Source organism: Pieris brassicae, chromosome 1, assembly GCF_905147105.1.
Source record: "Pieris brassicae chromosome 1, ilPieBrab1.1, whole genome shotgun sequence".
Classification (NCBI taxonomy): Eukaryota; Metazoa; Arthropoda; class Insecta; order Lepidoptera; family Pieridae; genus Pieris; species Pieris brassicae.
Genome location: NC_059665.1, coordinates 18,692,449 through 18,709,573, shown reverse-complemented (window position 1 = coordinate 18,709,573; position 17,125 = coordinate 18,692,449). Strand labels below are relative to the sequence as shown.

The 17,125-nt window shown below is 37.1% G+C and overlaps 1 protein-coding gene and 1 long non-coding RNA gene across 3 annotated transcripts; both read left to right on the top strand.

Annotated features, from left to right (window-relative positions):
• The first annotated feature begins 1,642 nt into the window (after positions 1-1,642).
• LOC123715216 lies at positions 1,643-2,920 on the top strand. The gene is made up of 3 exons (XR_006754404.1): positions 1,643-1,773; positions 2,258-2,446; positions 2,826-2,920. It is a non-coding gene; the product is annotated as an uncharacterized LOC123715216 (long non-coding RNA).
• A 7,330-nt stretch (positions 2,921-10,250) lies between these two features.
• LOC123714958 (gamma-interferon-inducible lysosomal thiol reductase-like) lies at positions 10,251-16,495 on the top strand. Of its 2 annotated transcripts, XM_045669674.1 has the most exons (8): positions 10,251-10,502; positions 10,596-10,700; positions 10,822-10,933; positions 11,872-12,011; positions 13,793-13,924; positions 14,663-14,836; positions 15,614-15,754; positions 16,340-16,495. In XM_045669674.1, exons 3-8 carry the CDS (start codon positions 10,909-10,911, stop codon positions 16,475-16,477), a joined length of 750 nt encoding a protein of 249 aa, XP_045525630.1. In that variant the 5' UTR covers positions 10,251-10,502; positions 10,596-10,700; positions 10,822-10,908; the 3' UTR covers positions 16,478-16,495. The 2 variants fall into 2 exon arrangements, with proteins under 2 accessions (XP_045525630.1, XP_045525638.1); XM_045669682.1 differs by lacking the exon at positions 10,596-10,700.
• The last annotated feature ends 630 nt before the right edge of the window (positions 16,496-17,125 follow it).

Sequence of the window (17,125 nt, the reverse complement as noted above, 5' to 3'; positions counted from 1 at the left end):
GCTTTAATCCGTTCAAAAAGTGTTTTTCTTAATGTGTAAAATTTATTTTAACAAAAGACAATACTATAAATCAAATACAAGGTTTGAACATCAATTCAAATCCACGATCGATGCGTATCCATGACAATAATAATCGAATGCCTAACAGGCACTAATTAAAGCCAATTATCCAAACAAAATGCCAACAGTCCATTGGGATACGTTGAATACCAATTATCCTGTAAACAGGTTTCATGAAACCGGTATTTCAAGTGAGACAATCGCTCGTGAGGCAAGATGCATTCCTGAAACACTTCAACAACTGCAGGTAATTTAAATTACGTTTTTGCGTACCGAAATTTATTATATATGACTTAGCGCAAATTAGATGAATACAAATAAAAAGATAAAACATAGAAGATTTATTCAAGGAAATAAAGAGGCAGCTTGCAAGACAGATTGTATTTTACAACACGACGTAATTAAAAAAAATACGCCATGGCTATAAAACTATTTAATCATCTTCCCAGAAGTTATAGATCCCTGCCGTGTAACGCTTACAAGGGAAAGTTCATTCCATTTCTAAAGCCAAGTTGCCTTTTGGAAGATGGGAGAATATTTAGACCAGTGAAAGGCAAAGTACAGCCCGATGAGGGTCCATCAGCATGGATAGTATGTGGCCCGCTATAATTACGTATTGACAGTCGAGAATAAAAAGTATATATTATAAAAACATTATAATATTATTATTATTAAATGCTTTGTTGTACAATGCATTTTTTCTATATTTCTGGCATTCCTCTACAATTTCTTAAACTTTGTGGCCCGCCTTAAATTTATTAGTTACACTAATAGTTATGATTTAACGAACTTAGGACGGTGCCAGTATGTTGTAGAAAGGAAGTCATTCCCTTTATCTAAAACATATTGGATTTGGACACTATAACTATAACTAGTGCTAAGTCTAGCGATTACGTACTAAGATACGTTAAACAGACTATCCGTCATATAATGCAATTATTTATGCAGTGCAAAATTATATTTAAGAACTGTTGAAAGCTACTTTAGTGGATGCAGAAAACTGGTTTCCTGAGTTCTTTAAGAATTGCGCTAGGATTGCCCGTTTCGATTACCTTAAGCAATTGAAGAAAAATTATGTTCAAAAGCCAATATTAATTATAATTTTCAGAAATCACCGCTTCAAGAGGAAATTAATTACAGCAGAAATTACAATTTAACTCGCGAATTCACGAAATCTCAGTATACTGTAGATTATAAATGGAAGCAGGGTGAAAGAAAAAGGTTCAATAAGAATAACTCTTGCGCAGATAATCTATACATATATCAGCCAGACACGAAGGTAATAAATTAAAACACGTGAAGTGAAGTAAGACAAGGTGTCTATTTTCAATTCTTTTTGCTAATTTTATTTCTTTGGTTAATCATACTTCAGTACGAAATAAAAACACATAATACTTATCTGATGAAAAATAGAGATAACCTAAAAAACACTTATAAATATGTCTATAGGAAATAGCCACTAACTGCACTGATTAGTAACGCTTTTATTGAAAACGTTTAACGCCATATAAAATAAACATTTGACGCATTATGTATTAAAATCAAGTTGTTATAAATTGTTTAACAAATTTCCAGTTATTACGTAATCCACCAGAATTGGCAGTGTTTGGCCTGTCAGAAACAAAAAATGCATTTGTTAAGCCGTCTCTACCCAGTTGCTTGGTGACTGATAAGGACCAATTCAAGAATCCTGCCAGTTTACCTCTAAACCCAGTAAGTTCTAGTTTATTTTTATGTAAAGTAAAAACATTTTTGTGTTTGTATAGGGCACGAAATGTACACGGTTGAAATTACGAAACCTCCAGTCGTATTTAGTCACCTTTTAGATGTTGCGTGATGCAAGTCCACAGCCTTGTGGGTGTCAATGAGCAGTAGTCATTATTTATTAACAATTGTATCACCTGTCTATGTAAAATAGGTATTTGTAATAATAATTCAGAAAGCCATAACTTAGGGCTAACTATGACCCCCTTATGTCAAAACGTATAGAATTTGACATATTATGGGTGTCTTACCTAAGTAAGACGCTATTTCTCGACTTACCCTGATTGGCCATATTAATACAACAATAGAACATTCTTTAGTTATTATTTTTTACTTTTGCCCATATCCTTTCCCCGTGCGGCCGCACTATAACGTTCAGTAAAGCTACATTTAAAAATCATGAAAAGCCATCAGCATGTTTTATATTTCACAGGCTCCAATACAACCTTTTCGCAAAGACATCGAGTCCCTGGACACGTCGTATGAAGGTTTTGAAAAGTACTTAGACCCCTATCTGACGACCAGCAGACTTCACCATCGTCCATACTCGGCAGAACATTTAAATAGGATTTCAAATTCAAAAGGTGTGATCACGTATTACACTTGTGCGAAACAACCTTGGGTAAATACATATTTTATACGCTAAATGTTAACTAGGTTTTATATGAATTCTTATTGTTGACAATGTAGTACATTATTATAATTATTTGTGACTGTGATTGAAGATGTTCGCCTCCCCCGAGGAAAATTGCGATGTTATTAGTTTTAAGTGTCAATGTATCTGTGTGACTATAATAGTTTTATGAATGTAGTAATTTTATGTTATTATGCCTCAGTTTTCTGCTTATATTGCATCATCTTTACTTGCTTCTTTTTAGGCAAGTAGGTGATCGTCCTACTGTGTCTGACACTCGCTGTCAATTTTCCGCCTATAACAAGTAAGCTTTCTCATTATGATCATCTTTACTATAAGTTCATATAAATTTACTGTCACTTCATAGGTTAGATCACCGAAACCAAACTCGGATAAATGTTTACCATTAAGTAGACCAAAATCAATGTTCGACAGAGAAAAATTTAAAGAGGACTTTAGAGAGATCAGGACCCACAATAAACTGATGTGGACCCCAGGGTAGTATAAAATAGTTTTTTGGCAAATTATACTAACATATAGGACCTTGCAAGCACAATATTTCTATGCTTTAAACTTACATATTATAGATATCAGATAACTTCAAATAGTTCAATAAAAGTTAATCGCAACATCTCGTTCATTATTTAAAGAAAAAAATCTTCTATTTACAATTAATACATCATCATAAGCATAATTCGTTCTAATCTACGCTGGCTGAAGAATTATTTACATGACTGACTTAAAGTCCTATGTCCCCCTAGTTGGGCAAAAGGCATCCAACGAATAAAACTAGCCTGATTGGTCCTGGGCAGTTCTCTTAATTTCACTCCACGTCATTCCAGGTACCTTCCGAAGAATTAATGATTCTATAAAATCCAGTTACAGAGACGATTTTTAGAAATTCTCATAACTTAACGAGTAATATGGGTAACGTCAAACAATTAAAACTAACTAATTGCCAAAGGTACAATAAATAGAGTAGTAATAGAGTAGAGAATACCAATTTAGAACATAAACTAAGTTATCGTTACTATACTACCCAATTATTTCCCGTGATAACTAGTAAATTAAAAAGAATGATCGTTCAAGTAAGCCTTGTCCGAAAATGAGTAGTTTTAACTAATGTGTGATTCCTAGGTCTTTTCGCACCGAAGTGAGGGACAATTACAAAAAACACGAGTCAAAAATACACAACTATGAAGAGGATGTTCAGAATTACTTTCAACGGACTATTGCGCATTTATAAAGGACTAACGGACCCGACAGACGTTGTCCTGTCTTAACTAGAATATTGATTTCGAATTGGTATAAATAACTAAAAAAAGATTTCAGAAAAAAGTGTTTATTATTTTAGTGCTTTATGATATACAACATTCTTTGTTTGTTTTTCTGGCGCGTATATAGTTTTGTTGGTATTCCGACATGGGAACAGGCGACATGTAACTGGCCATGTGAAAAACATGGATTTCCAAGATTAACGCCACAAACAATTAGCGACTGTAATTATTTTATATGTATTTTATCAATATAATAACTCTGATCGAAGCATTTGTTTTAAACTATATACATTTTTCTTATCTTCCTCTTTGACGGTATTTGCAGCACGCATTCTGTCAATTTTATGTCAAATGCCATAAAAAGTTTGAATTGAGAAACTAAAATTGCTATCGTAACGAAAGTCATGATAACTTAATATGGTTGTTAAGTATTCTTAAAATATCATAAATTTTCAGCGAAATTTTCTTTCATAAGAATCTTCTCCTGACAATAACAAACACAACAAAAAAGAATTAGCGAAGTCGCTCCAGCCGGTCACGTCACCAAGGGAAATAGGGATTCATTTTTATATACATAGATAGATAAGGAATCCGACAAATAATTGCTATGAATTAAATATAAAAAATATGTTTTTCAATTGCAACAAAAAAGTAATAAGTTAAATAAATATATTATTGCTTAATTAATTTGTGAATCTTGGCAAGAATTCTTATTTATTATTTTATGTCTTACTAGATCTGCCCGATCCGATCCGTGATTATAATAGTATCTACTATCACTGGTATCCTAAAATTGTTAATTACAATAAACACGCATATCTTACTACATTCTATCAAGGCGTTCGTATGCTGTCCATGCCCATACCACACTATAGTTTTTGTCTACTAACTAATAAGCAACTAAGACGGATTTGTTAGTACCTCTAACTAAACCTACATATGAATATAATCTGATATAAATTAGTTATTATATTAGAATACGAATACAAAAATAAAACATATCCCGCAAAAGATACTTCGCAAACAAGTTCAAACATACCAAAAAATACTGTGTAAGTCCGTGTAACATCCCTCGATTTAACGACGCACTTCCTAAAGTGTCGAAATCAATTGGCTTTGGTTGGTTTAGCTAGTATGAGTGAGTGATTGTATAGAATACAATCACACACGCTAGATAGCATTACACACTCTCAATAACGACAACAGTTGAGCAATAAGATACTTTGAAAGAAAACACTTATTAACCGGATTGAAGCCATGTATTATTAATTTACATAATTTTAAATTTATTTTTTCCGACGTTTCGCGTGCTTTACAGCGTGCGTGGTCACAGTGACGGTTTTCTTCCAATATGTAAAAGCTATGTTATGTATGTATGTATGTGTGGACTCTGTTTCCGCACTTAGACGCTCAATAGGTCCATTGTGCGTAAAGTCCTGGCTAACTAAGCCAGCCTAACTCCTTCCAGAAGCACAGAAGTCTCCTGGGCACCTCGCAGGCTTCACGGAGCGACCTCACTGTTCCGAGGATTTCTACACGTTGCTTAGTCACAGCCTCGCATTCCAGGACTACGTGGGTGACTGATTCCTCTGCGCTGAAACAGCCTCTGCACAGGGGGCTGTCTGTCGCGCCTAGGACATAAAGATGTTTATTAAGGAGACAATGGCCCGTAATTGTCCCTATCATTGTTTTCAGATTTATTCTATTCAAGTTTAGAAGTTGTTTGGTAAGCTGTCGCTTGTCCTTCTCTTATCCTGCTCGCACCTGCGAGCTTGAGCGGATACGGACCTGCAGGCCTCATCTCCGAACCTCTTCTCGCAAGCTCATCGGCAGCATCGTTGCCAAGTGATCCACTATGTCCCCTAATCCACTGCAGGGTAACTCTGTTTGTCAGGGTTATTGCCTCCAGTGCATCGTGACACTCCAGTATCAGTCTACTGTTGGTCTTTTTGCTTACCAACGCCATCAGCACAGACGCACTGTCGGATACGAACTTAATACAAAAGTTATTAATTCCTAACCGCTGCACGGCTCTGGCTGCTTCAGTTATAGCGACACATTCGCACTGAAAGATCGAGCTATATGTGCCCAAGGGCAGGTGTATGTTGATGTTGAGATCAAGAGAGAATATGCCAGCTCCAGAGCCACAGCCTATTTTTGAGCCATCGGTGTATATGCGCAGCTCATTCAGGGGTGATCTATCACATTCCTCTTCTCTCATTTGCACATCTCATTTTCTGTTAAGTATGTTCTGATTTGCGATCCTATCACATGGAGCGTCTAATAGAGGTTGGTACTCTATCACCCTGTTAAGAATCGCTGTGTGTGTGCTGTAGTGATTTTTGCCCCATAGATCTAGCACCTTCAGCCTGATGGCAGCCAGTGCCGCCTCCTGCTGTATGTGCAGGTCCAGAGGCAAAACTTGTAGGGCTATCTCCAAAGCTGCAGTAGGCGTTGTTTTCATGCAACCGCTTGCAGCGGACAACGCAAGCCTTTGAAAGCGTCCAAGTTTGATTACTGCCGTTTGGAGCTCTGTTCTCGGCCACCAAACCAGGGCTCCGTAAGCTAGCATTGGCCTGATTACGGCAGTGTATAGCCATAAGGTAATCTTAGGCGATAGACCCCATTTCACGCCAAGCATCTTTTTGCATTGGTAAAGCGCAATCGTTGCCTTGCTTAGCTTGTATTCCAGGTGTTTATTCCAGAGCAGTTTACTGTCTAGAATCACACCTAAGTACTTCGTGTTTTCCTTTAGTTTTAATTCTGTGTCGAAGAGTTTTGGTAGTCTATGCGGTCCAAGGACTCTTCGGTTAGTAAAAAGGATCAGTTCTGTTTTTGATGGGTTGACAGATAGCTCATGTTGACTGCACCATCTCTCAATCAATCTGAAAGCCTCATGAGGTCACATAAGGTACTTTCAAAGTTCCCCGATACGAGGATTGCTATGTCATCCGCATACCCCACAGTATAGAGATTGATAGCGTTGAGTTTTATGATGAGCTCATTTACCACTAGATTCCACAGGAGCGGCGAGAGGACACCACCCTGTGGGCAACCTCTACTGACAATACCGCGTGTGGTGGTATTCACGGTAAATTGTATAGCTCGCTGTCTTAGCATGTTGTTGATCCATTCTGTAAGGGTCGATGGTACTCCACATGTCTCGAGTGCTCTGGTAATGCTTGTGAAAATGGTTTTGTCAAAAGCACCCTCAATGTCAATAAATGCGCCTAGGGTTGACTGCTTTAGTTTCAGGGAGTTGCCAATGCGAGATACAACGCTGTGTAGTGATGATTCAGTTGATTTGCCGGAACTGTAGGCATGTTGATTTGGATGAAGGAATTCTGATAAGGTTACCCGACTGCGTATCTCCAGGTCCCCCAACCTCTCCAGCGTTTTAAGAAGGAATGAGGTGAGACTAATGGGTCTGAAGGATTTTGCCCGGGTATAGTCGTCTCTTCCTGGTTTCGGGATAAATATTATTTTTACTTCCCTCCATTTCAGAGGTATATAGCGATGTGCTATGCAGGCTCGGAAGACTGAGACAAGATAGTCTACTATTAAGTTCCCACTCCATCTCAGTAGACCAGGGAAAATGCCGTCCAAGCCGGCCGCTTTAAATGATAGGAACGAGTTGATTGCCCATGCTACCTTTTCATTCGTGATTATTCTGTCTGCTACTTGCCAGTCCGAGCTGACCGTGGCTCTTTCCGAGTAAGGTTGCCATGACTGGTCATTAGCAATTATACAGCCTGGAAAGTGGGTTGCCAGAAGTAGTTCACAAGTTTCTTCATCTGTTTTTGTAAATGTGTTGTCAGGTTTTTTAAGGGATCCGATCGAGTGGTTTGTCACTTTAGACAGAACAGAACTCTGTTGAACAGCCTCCTGACTTTCCGACGGTGTCTCTCCAATTCGGGGCACCACCAGTTCTGTTTGCCACCCTGTCTTGGTATGGTAAGCGGACACGACTGCTCATAGCTTGTCACGAGTAGAGACGTAAGTTTGTTAACATGTGTGTCTATGTCCTGTACATCTATGGTTGTTGGTATTGTTAGTTTGGCTACTTCTGAGCTAAACAGTCTGGAAAATTTTACTGAGTCAGTTCTCCGAGGTATTCTTCTTGGTTGTGGTTTTGGTAGATCCCCTTTGATTGCGAAGCGGATCCACCTATGATCTGAGCAGGATAACTCGTTGGACACGTGCCAGTCATGTATCTGATCTGACATACCTGCTGATACCATTGTTAGATCTATTATGGTTTGTGCGCGCGCGTTAACAAATGTTGGTTCTGAACCGCTGTTGGCTAGGATAAGGTTATTGCTGAGTATAAAATTAAGCATTTCCTCACCTCGTGCGTTGGTTTTGGCATTACCCCATAGCAAGTGATGTGCATTGGTGTCTGCCGCGATGATGAGCTCCAGTTTTTCCCTCTCACAGTATTCGGCCAGGAGGCTTAGTTCCGGAGGGGGCACGTCCTCGTCGCCCGGTAAGTAGGCCGACGCCAGGACGATGTCTGGATACTCGTTCCTGGGTAACCTAACAGCTGTAAGGTCCCTTGAACATAGTTCGCTTATTAGTATTGCTGGTACATGTTTGGGTATTATAATGCAGGATCTTGGGTTACTTACGGAGGTGTCCAGTAAGGTTTTACCGCCGGTGTTACCCAGTCCACATATCTTGCCATTCCTGATCCACGGCTCTTGGATCACAGCAATGGTCTTGGGGTTGGTCTCCAGCAGTCTGCGCAGGGAAGCCGACGCTGTTTGGCTGTGCTGGAGGTTTGCTTGGACAAAGTCAGTCCGGCGTAGGGGAGGAGCGCAGACAGCTGTCGCTGAGTTCACTCCCCCCTGTCTCCTGAAAAAACTCATCATCCGAGGTTAGTTGTGCCGTCTCCATGGGGGTCTCGACTGCTCGGTTGTCCGCGGTCTTCCCCATCTCAGACGTGGGAGGCACCGGCCCCGATGTCGCCGTCCCCGATGTACAGGCTGTTGTTTGAGGTTGGGCGGGAGCTACCACTGAGGACTCCTCTTTATCTAGAAGTCGGATATATGTTCCCCAGTAGGTAGTATATGCGCCTTTCCTGGGCTTTTATCGTTATTATCTCATATTTACGGATATTTACCGCCTGTTCGTGCGTCATGTCTAGGAAGGGCTCAGCCATCACAGCAACACAGAATTCGTTATTCCTGTACGATGCTGCGGCCTCCGCATAACTGGCCGAGGTCCCTCCCACCGTTCGGGGTCTATTAGGTTTAATCCTTTTTCGTTGCCCCGTTGGTGTCACGGAATCCTCTGGCCGTTCGCGCTTTTGGCCCTTCGTTTCCTGGTTGACTCTAGTTTTCTTGGGATTGTTGTTGCTGTTAGGGTTTTTGTCGTGCTTAGAGCCGTCTGGCTTTAGCGCGGCATTAGACCCTAGTGGCTTCGGTGCCCCTTTCCTTCCCCCAGATGCCTTTAAGGCTTCAGGGGCGGATTTTGGGGCCTAAAGTAGCCTCTGAGCATTGGTTGCCAGCTTCTGCTGATCCACCGCTCTTCTGGCTTTCTTGAGCCGTCGCCTCTTTGATGAACTCATAACTGTGGTCATGGTTGGCTCCTGAATTGCGGATTTCAGGGCCGTCATGTCCATATATGAGGATGGTGCACTGAACGTATCCTCCGTTGAAGCCTCGGTCTTCCGCATCGGTCTTACCGCAGATGCCTCACCTTCGGACGCAGACAGGTCTGTAGCATCGAACGGAGTGGCCTTCTTTGGTTCAACCGGCGCAGTTGACCCGGCCGCAACGGTGGTCGAGGTAAAAGGAAATATTTCACCGTCAGAGCTCTCCACCCGCCACGGAGTCCTCAGTCGGGGACGTCTCCTACTCAGCAGGTAGACGCCAGACGCATCACGAGACGATGACGCAAACTCACCCCGAGTCCCGCGCTGCGCCGACAGCTTGCGCTACACCCAAGACCACGCCTCCCTACCCATCAGAAGGATGTGGTAGGGTGGGCCTACACCCGTGCTACCATGCAATGCAATGCAAGCAAGTCGTACTGGGAACCGTAAAAGCATGAGCCCAAGCCCCCCCCCCCCAAAAGGCTATGTTAACAAAAGACAATACTAATAAGATACTTTTTAAATTGCTAAAATTAGTGAAAACTGCGCAGGTGTGTACGTTCATTTGTCGGTTTTTATCCTAGCCCGCAAAAAACTGGACTGCCGGCATAAGAACTTTCTAAGAAATTCGTTCTTTTCTTTACAAATTGGGGTTGTTTGCACGTGTAGACTGTTGTTGACCATGACTAATAAGTAGGAGTCATGGATCATCTATACGTCTTCTTCTTTCCATTTAACGACAACTCTCTATAAGGCTATAAAATGCCTTCAGTCTATATATAGTTTACACTGTACATACAAATTTACATAAAGTTGTACTTTAATTACTAGAATCGAAGCCACGGAGATTGTCCATACAAGTCGAATTATATAAAACCTTATAATTCTTGACGTAATCATCCACCACGTCAAAAATTTGGGTAAACATGGCAAATGCAAGAAACAACAAAATGTAAATGTATAAACGTGTGAAAAAATAAATCTTACACTAGTAAACGAGCAAAATGTTTGTAAAAAATAAATGGAAATTTTATATTTCATCTGTGTCATCCTGTTGATTTCGTATTTAATTTATTTAATACAGCCATATTGGATATTTATATTATCGTTCGCTGTTGTTTATACAATGTACAGTCAAATATGTATGATATTTTAAAATACAGACTTCTAGGTAAGAATATTATTATTTAGTTATTTATAAACATTTAATATAGGGATATTTTGAGTAAATATGGCATTAAAAGTTTATCTCCTTGCACCGCAGATGAGATTAAAAAAGGCGCAATATAAATTTTCGATGGTGTGTATCGGGAGAGCTAAGCCGTAGCTAAAACTGTTTTGAGAAAATTATACTTAATCAGCTTGCTTAGTAAGAAATCTTTCCTATTAATTTCTTACTTTACATATATAAAACTCACAGAAATGTCCCTACGACTAATTTAGATATTTCTACTAATAATATCTCTCAAAATTTGATATAATCCATTTAGTATCCCCAAGCTATGTTCTCACGCGAATCCAAGCGATCAAATGATGCCGAGGGCCAGCATAGAGTTAATTGGCGGATGTTGATTTAAATGTTCCAGCACATATGGGGTACACGTAAGTAAAATTTGGTAGACTACAAATATACAACACAGTAGAATATAATTTATTTAAGGTAAAATCATTTCATGCCTAAACTAAGACTGCTCTAACTTATGAACACGTGAAATCTAGGCGACGTGTTTATAATATGAATAGATAATCAATTGTCTAGTAAAATTATTATCACATTTACGTTTAGAGAAATGTCAAAGATAGTCAGGTTTCGAGATTATAAGCGTTACTTTTTTTCTATTGGGAAATTCATTTTGCCCACGCCGGGGCAACTTAAAGTGACGTGGAGCGTGAGGGAGTCAGTCCGGCAGCTCGTTCTATGGATGGGGGCAGGATAACAGTTCCCCTTAATATTTTTCCAACTTATCTTAACGTTTACTTTAGATCATCTGAGATACAAAATACTTTTTGTACGCTTATAAAGAAATATACAGGTTTTAACAAGAAACATTACCGCGTCTATTGACATTACTCCATTACTTTAATATCGATTCCGATTTCAATATTGAGTTAATAATTATTCCAATGTGTTGTCAAGACCATCTAAATTTGCTTTCATTGTAACAATTCCTCTTCTTTCTTCTTTACGAAGTCATTTACTTGCTTGCTTGCATTCGCTCACTCGGGTGTGCTACCTAACCTATTTCGTCACCTAAGTGTTATGTCCCGAGAGTACAGCCATGCGTAGGCAATCTCTTATGCGGAGCATTTAGTTATTTGGCATTAGTTTTTTTTATTTTTTTATACGTCGTCAATGTAAAATGATAAATACTATTATCTCTATTATTAAAAGCATCCCGCTGACCAAGGAACCGTACAATTAAAAATCAGTCTAAAACTAACAGTCCATTAAAAAGTTGTGAACAAATAATACCTACTAGTTCTGAATAAATAATACTGAAGTGTCAATACATTAAGATACACGTTATTAGTATTTGTAGAGCATACACCGTGTTCGGACGTCAAGAAATATTCGAATACAACTTTAAATAATTTATTGATAATAATCGACATGGCTACAAGTGAGATTTTTTTGTTGACGGTGCTATTGTTTAGTTCTGGAAATGCAATTGGACCGAAGGTTTGTATGTTTAATTAATAATTAGTTTATCTATCAATGTATCGGTTAATTAATTACACTTATTTAAATATCAAAACGGTTGAAAAAAATCCAGTTAAATAGATATAAAAAATAATTTCATCGCTCCGTTGCGTACGAAAACATAAACTAGTTGCTAAATGAAGTTAATTTTACAGCGGAAATAATGTTTCCGAACCTGAAGGTTGTGTCTTACGTTACGAATATACGAAATACTCAATTATATGTATACAGTTTAACTCTAAATTTAAATGACATGTGAATCACATCGTTAAGGACTATTAACACAATAGGTAATAATTAATAAATATAATATTTCCTACGTCACATATGTCATTATTAAAAATTTTAATATTCTATACATTTAACATCTTAAAAATATACCATGGAGTACAATAATATGGTGTGAGGAAACCTATTTGCAATTTCTAATATTATGTTTTATTATAATAATTAGGTTTATATTTTTAGTTGTGCACTTATAAATCCAAGATTAAATACCTATAAATGTCCATTTGTTTTTAGAGAAGTTTTGTTATACATCAAAGTAGTAAGTAGGTGACTAGTGTTTGCAATTTCTCAGTGCAAACCAGTAACTATACGAGGTCAAAATAAACATGTGGGACAGTAAAAGTGGTCCTACCTCTCTATTTCAATGTTAATATATTAATATGTACCCGATGGAGGACCTTAGAGAAGGTTTAACGTAGGTCCATAGACAAAGTAAATTATCACTGCTAAGCCGTGGAATATGATATTTGTCGACGTAATAATCGCCAATTTTCACTCATAATTATAGTGACAATCAGGTTGCCATACGTTTTTTGACTAGCTTAAATCTTACCGTACTTGCGACTCCAGTTTCTAATTTAGTTTAAAACCGTTAAATATTATAGACACAAAACGGTCGCATTTGTCAAAAACTACCGGACGGAGTATTGCTTCACCAATAGCATAGTGTAATTCGTGAGAAAAGTTTAAGAGTATGATTTATTGTTTTTTGTGACATTTTATGTAAATTGACCGAACTATAACGTAAACTGTTGAAGAAGACATTATTTTTTTCTTAAAATACACGAAATTCTGCGCGTGAATTCTGATTCTAGGTGTTAGTAGTTCTTAAGTATAAGAATAAATCAATCAAATCTTAAAATTCAGATTTAAGCGCAATGTTTCAATCTCCTATTCCATATGTTTTTGCATTCGTCATATCGCTCAAGCAAAAGCTATGACATAGTGATATAAATAAAGCAATTCGAACGATTGAAAAATAGTTATACACAATTTACTACATATTACTTAGCTCAGAAAAACAAACTATCAATTGTCACAAAACAGTTTATTTATTTATTAGCGAGACTTAGCGATTACGTAATATTTAAAAATGATTGGCAAATACTGCTAGCTGTTATGAGGATGAAAACCAGAATAATAAATGTTATAACAATAAGAGTTGGACTGAAAAGTTCATAGGCTAAATCAAAAATATATTATTTAATAGAATTTGATTTGATTGTTCAATATGCCGAGAGCGATACAACGATTGTAGCGTTACACACAAATTATATATACAGTAACTGTATCATATAATTACTAAAATTGCATAAAGTACTAAGGTAACACCGTTTTACGGTGAGAATTTCTGTATGTATTTCCCAACGAAACCCGAAAATAATTTTAATGATCCAAAAAATCAAAAAATAATTTTCTGTAACAAATTACACCTTTATAAAAAACAGCTTCAATATGCTATTTTTTTCCAGTTGCGACTAACAGTATACTATGAGAGCGAGTGTCCTGATAGTGAAACATTTATACTCAAGCAACTCCAGCCAACAGTGCAACAACTGCAAAACAATATTACACTTCAACTTGTGCCATTCGGCAAGGCAAGGGTGAGCTCACGTCAAATTATATCATTGGACTATAGCTGTAAAATAATGTGCACAAATATGTTTAATAGAAATTCAAAGTCAATAATCATACACTTATGAACGTTAATAAAAAAGAAATATACATTAAATGCTTCTAATTTTACATTTACTGCCAGTTCTCAAATCATGGGCGTAGAACGGAAGAGAAGAACTCTCCGCCACTATTTTTAATCGCAAAGTTAAATTTTGTATTACACAAAGTCTGTAAAGAGCTGCAACTATTACACCATGTTCCACATGACATCTTTAATAATAATAAAATAAATTAAAAACAAAGATTTTTCCCATTATATCAAAGATCTCTATTAGCAGGAGGCATGGTGAAATAGGAGCATGCACTTACATCCTCGTTCCGTTCCGTGGGAAAATAATTAACTAACATTACAAAGAATTAGCATTTTTGTATGGTTGCAATTAATTAAAAACTATTAATTAATCAATCACAAAAAAAACTAATCACAACAAGAGTGATACATTATCCCTGATTATTATAGTATATTAACTTACTGTTAAGATATTTGTGGAATGTAATAAATAAATTTCTAAAATATTTTAAAAAAGCCGTCCAGTCATGTATTAACTAACAAAATAATACTTAATTGAAAGGCCGTATCATATCAGTACCATACAATCTTTATTAAATAAAAAAATAAGTATACACTTATGTTAACGTATTATTTATAACATTAACATTCTTAGAGTATAAACTATGGTAACGACGGCTTCGAATGCCAACACGGCTCCTCAGAGTGCCTTGGTAATATGGTACAGGACTGCGCACTAAGTCGGATGAAGCAGTACACTGATGTTATGAAAGTGGCTTACGTCGCCTGCGAGATGGAAACCAGGTCGGGGGCTAAAGGAGATCTGCTTGTAAGACCTTTGCCAATGAATATTTATTGATTTATTATTATTACATGATTTCAGACACAGTTAAGTTTAGTGTATTAGGTTCTTACTTCTACTTTGACGTTCTACAACGCTTATAAATACACTCCTTATATTTCCGAACGCCGATTTAGGCGCCTTCTAGAGATGAGAGTACCTTGATGTTCGGCAACGCACTTGTAAACCTCTTGGTGTTGCAGATGTCCATGGGCGGCGGTAAACACTTAACTCTTAATGACCTGCTCGTTTGCCTCGCAGTACATTCTCGATGCATGTGGATGTGCCTTAGCAGTCATTAAAGCATTATTAAAGGGAATACGAAGAGCGTTATATTTTTTAAGAGAGAACTGCTAGGTGGTTATACTATAACTATGTGTTCTTAAAAATGCTTGGAAAAGTCAATCGAGACTAGTTTAATCATGCAATTATATAAAAAAACGCTTTAGATTTTGATGAACGTAGGTCATAGTTCGTCCATTAGTGTTCGTGGTAAATCTCTGGATTTTACCCGTCGTCGGCTTTATCACCAGCGTTTTTTTTTGGTCTCTCAAGGCCGTCCCAAATAAGTAGTTTTCATTTCCTTATATTATTTAAACTGTTATGATTTAACTGGAACAAATGGAAGCATTAAATCATTAAATTATAAAATTTCCATTATTGATATTATCAAGAAAATGCGATAAGTTTACACGTTCGCACGGTTGCGGTTTTCACTAATTTAAATATTATTAAATAAACTTACAAATTGATTAACATTTTCAGTGTGTCCAAAATGCAAAACTATCTCCTAAAGATGTAGAAGACTGCGTCTTGACAGGTGAAGGAACAATGCTTCAACTTCACAGTGAATACCAGACCAGCAAAGTGCGACCCAGCTTCATACCTACTATCACTGTTAACGGGGTAAGAATAAGCTGAAATTTCAAAGATTATACTGCTAAAGATACTTTGTAGAAAACGAATACGACGAACTCCCTAAAGTGTCTAAATCAATTTTCGAGGCTTTGGTTGGTTTAGCTTGTTTTCCGTACAATGATACACTCTACATAGCATTACACCAACTCTTAATAAGCTAATAAAGTACTTTTTAAGTTGCTAAAATTTGTAAAAAGGAGCTGTGTACGCTTCTTTTGTCGCTTTATTATCTAAGCCCGCAATAAACTCGACTGTCGGCATCATGCATACGAACTTTCTAAGAAATTCGTTCTTTAGTTTACAAATTGGGATTGCTTGCACGTGTAGACTGTTGTTGCCCATGACTAATCAGTAAAAGTCATGGATTATCCATTTAACGAGAATTCTTTATAACACCATAAAATACACAGTCCCTTCAGTGTCTTTATATAGAGTTTACACTGCATAAAAATGTCGAATATTTTCTAAAAAAAGAAAAAAATATTGTCTGACCAAATAGTGATAGTTAGGAAAACTAAAATGCGATGCGAATACAAGAGAAGTAACATAGGATATAATGTTATTTTGTTTTAGGTATTTGATCAACACATTCAAGATAATGCCCAAGTGGATCTTTTTAGTACTCTGTGTTCCATATTGAAGGAAGCTGAGCCGTGTGCGAAACACTACAACTCAATGGCACTTAATAATCTATTAATAAATCAACGGTGAATATATCATTTAAAACGGGCACGTTTTTAATTTACAATCCATAACTTCGTTTACTTCAAGGAAAATAAGCACCAGAACATAGAACTAGACTAGTTTTATAACGCTCGAGAAAAAGTCTATATTTTTAGTCCTCATCTTAGTGATACTCGACAAACATAAATAACAAATACATAACAATAATAGATGTTAACCATATCTTAAATATAATTCAACAGTAACTCGCGATTAGATTTTGCGCGTAATTCTATAAATATGAGATACAGCTCCTTTAGTTACTGTTAATCATAACGAATGCAAATGAATATACATTTTCTGAATGAAAATACTATTAATCTTTGAGTAAGAGACGAAATGCGTAAAAGTCTATGTGGTAATATCTACTATAGTATTTAACCCAACCAGAAAACTGCGGCTCACAAGCTATGTGGATAGCTATATAGATTATGATTTTTAACTCTTGAAATAATAATGGACTTTTACGACTTCTCACATATTTGCATGGATTAGATTGATAGAACTGTAAATCCAAAACACTATAACACAACTATAAAGAGTACAACAACACTCGCTGGTACGGTGTCGGAAATCATAGCGAGGAAACCTACTTTAGACCCAAAAATATTATACCGCGTGTGGTAAACACGGTAA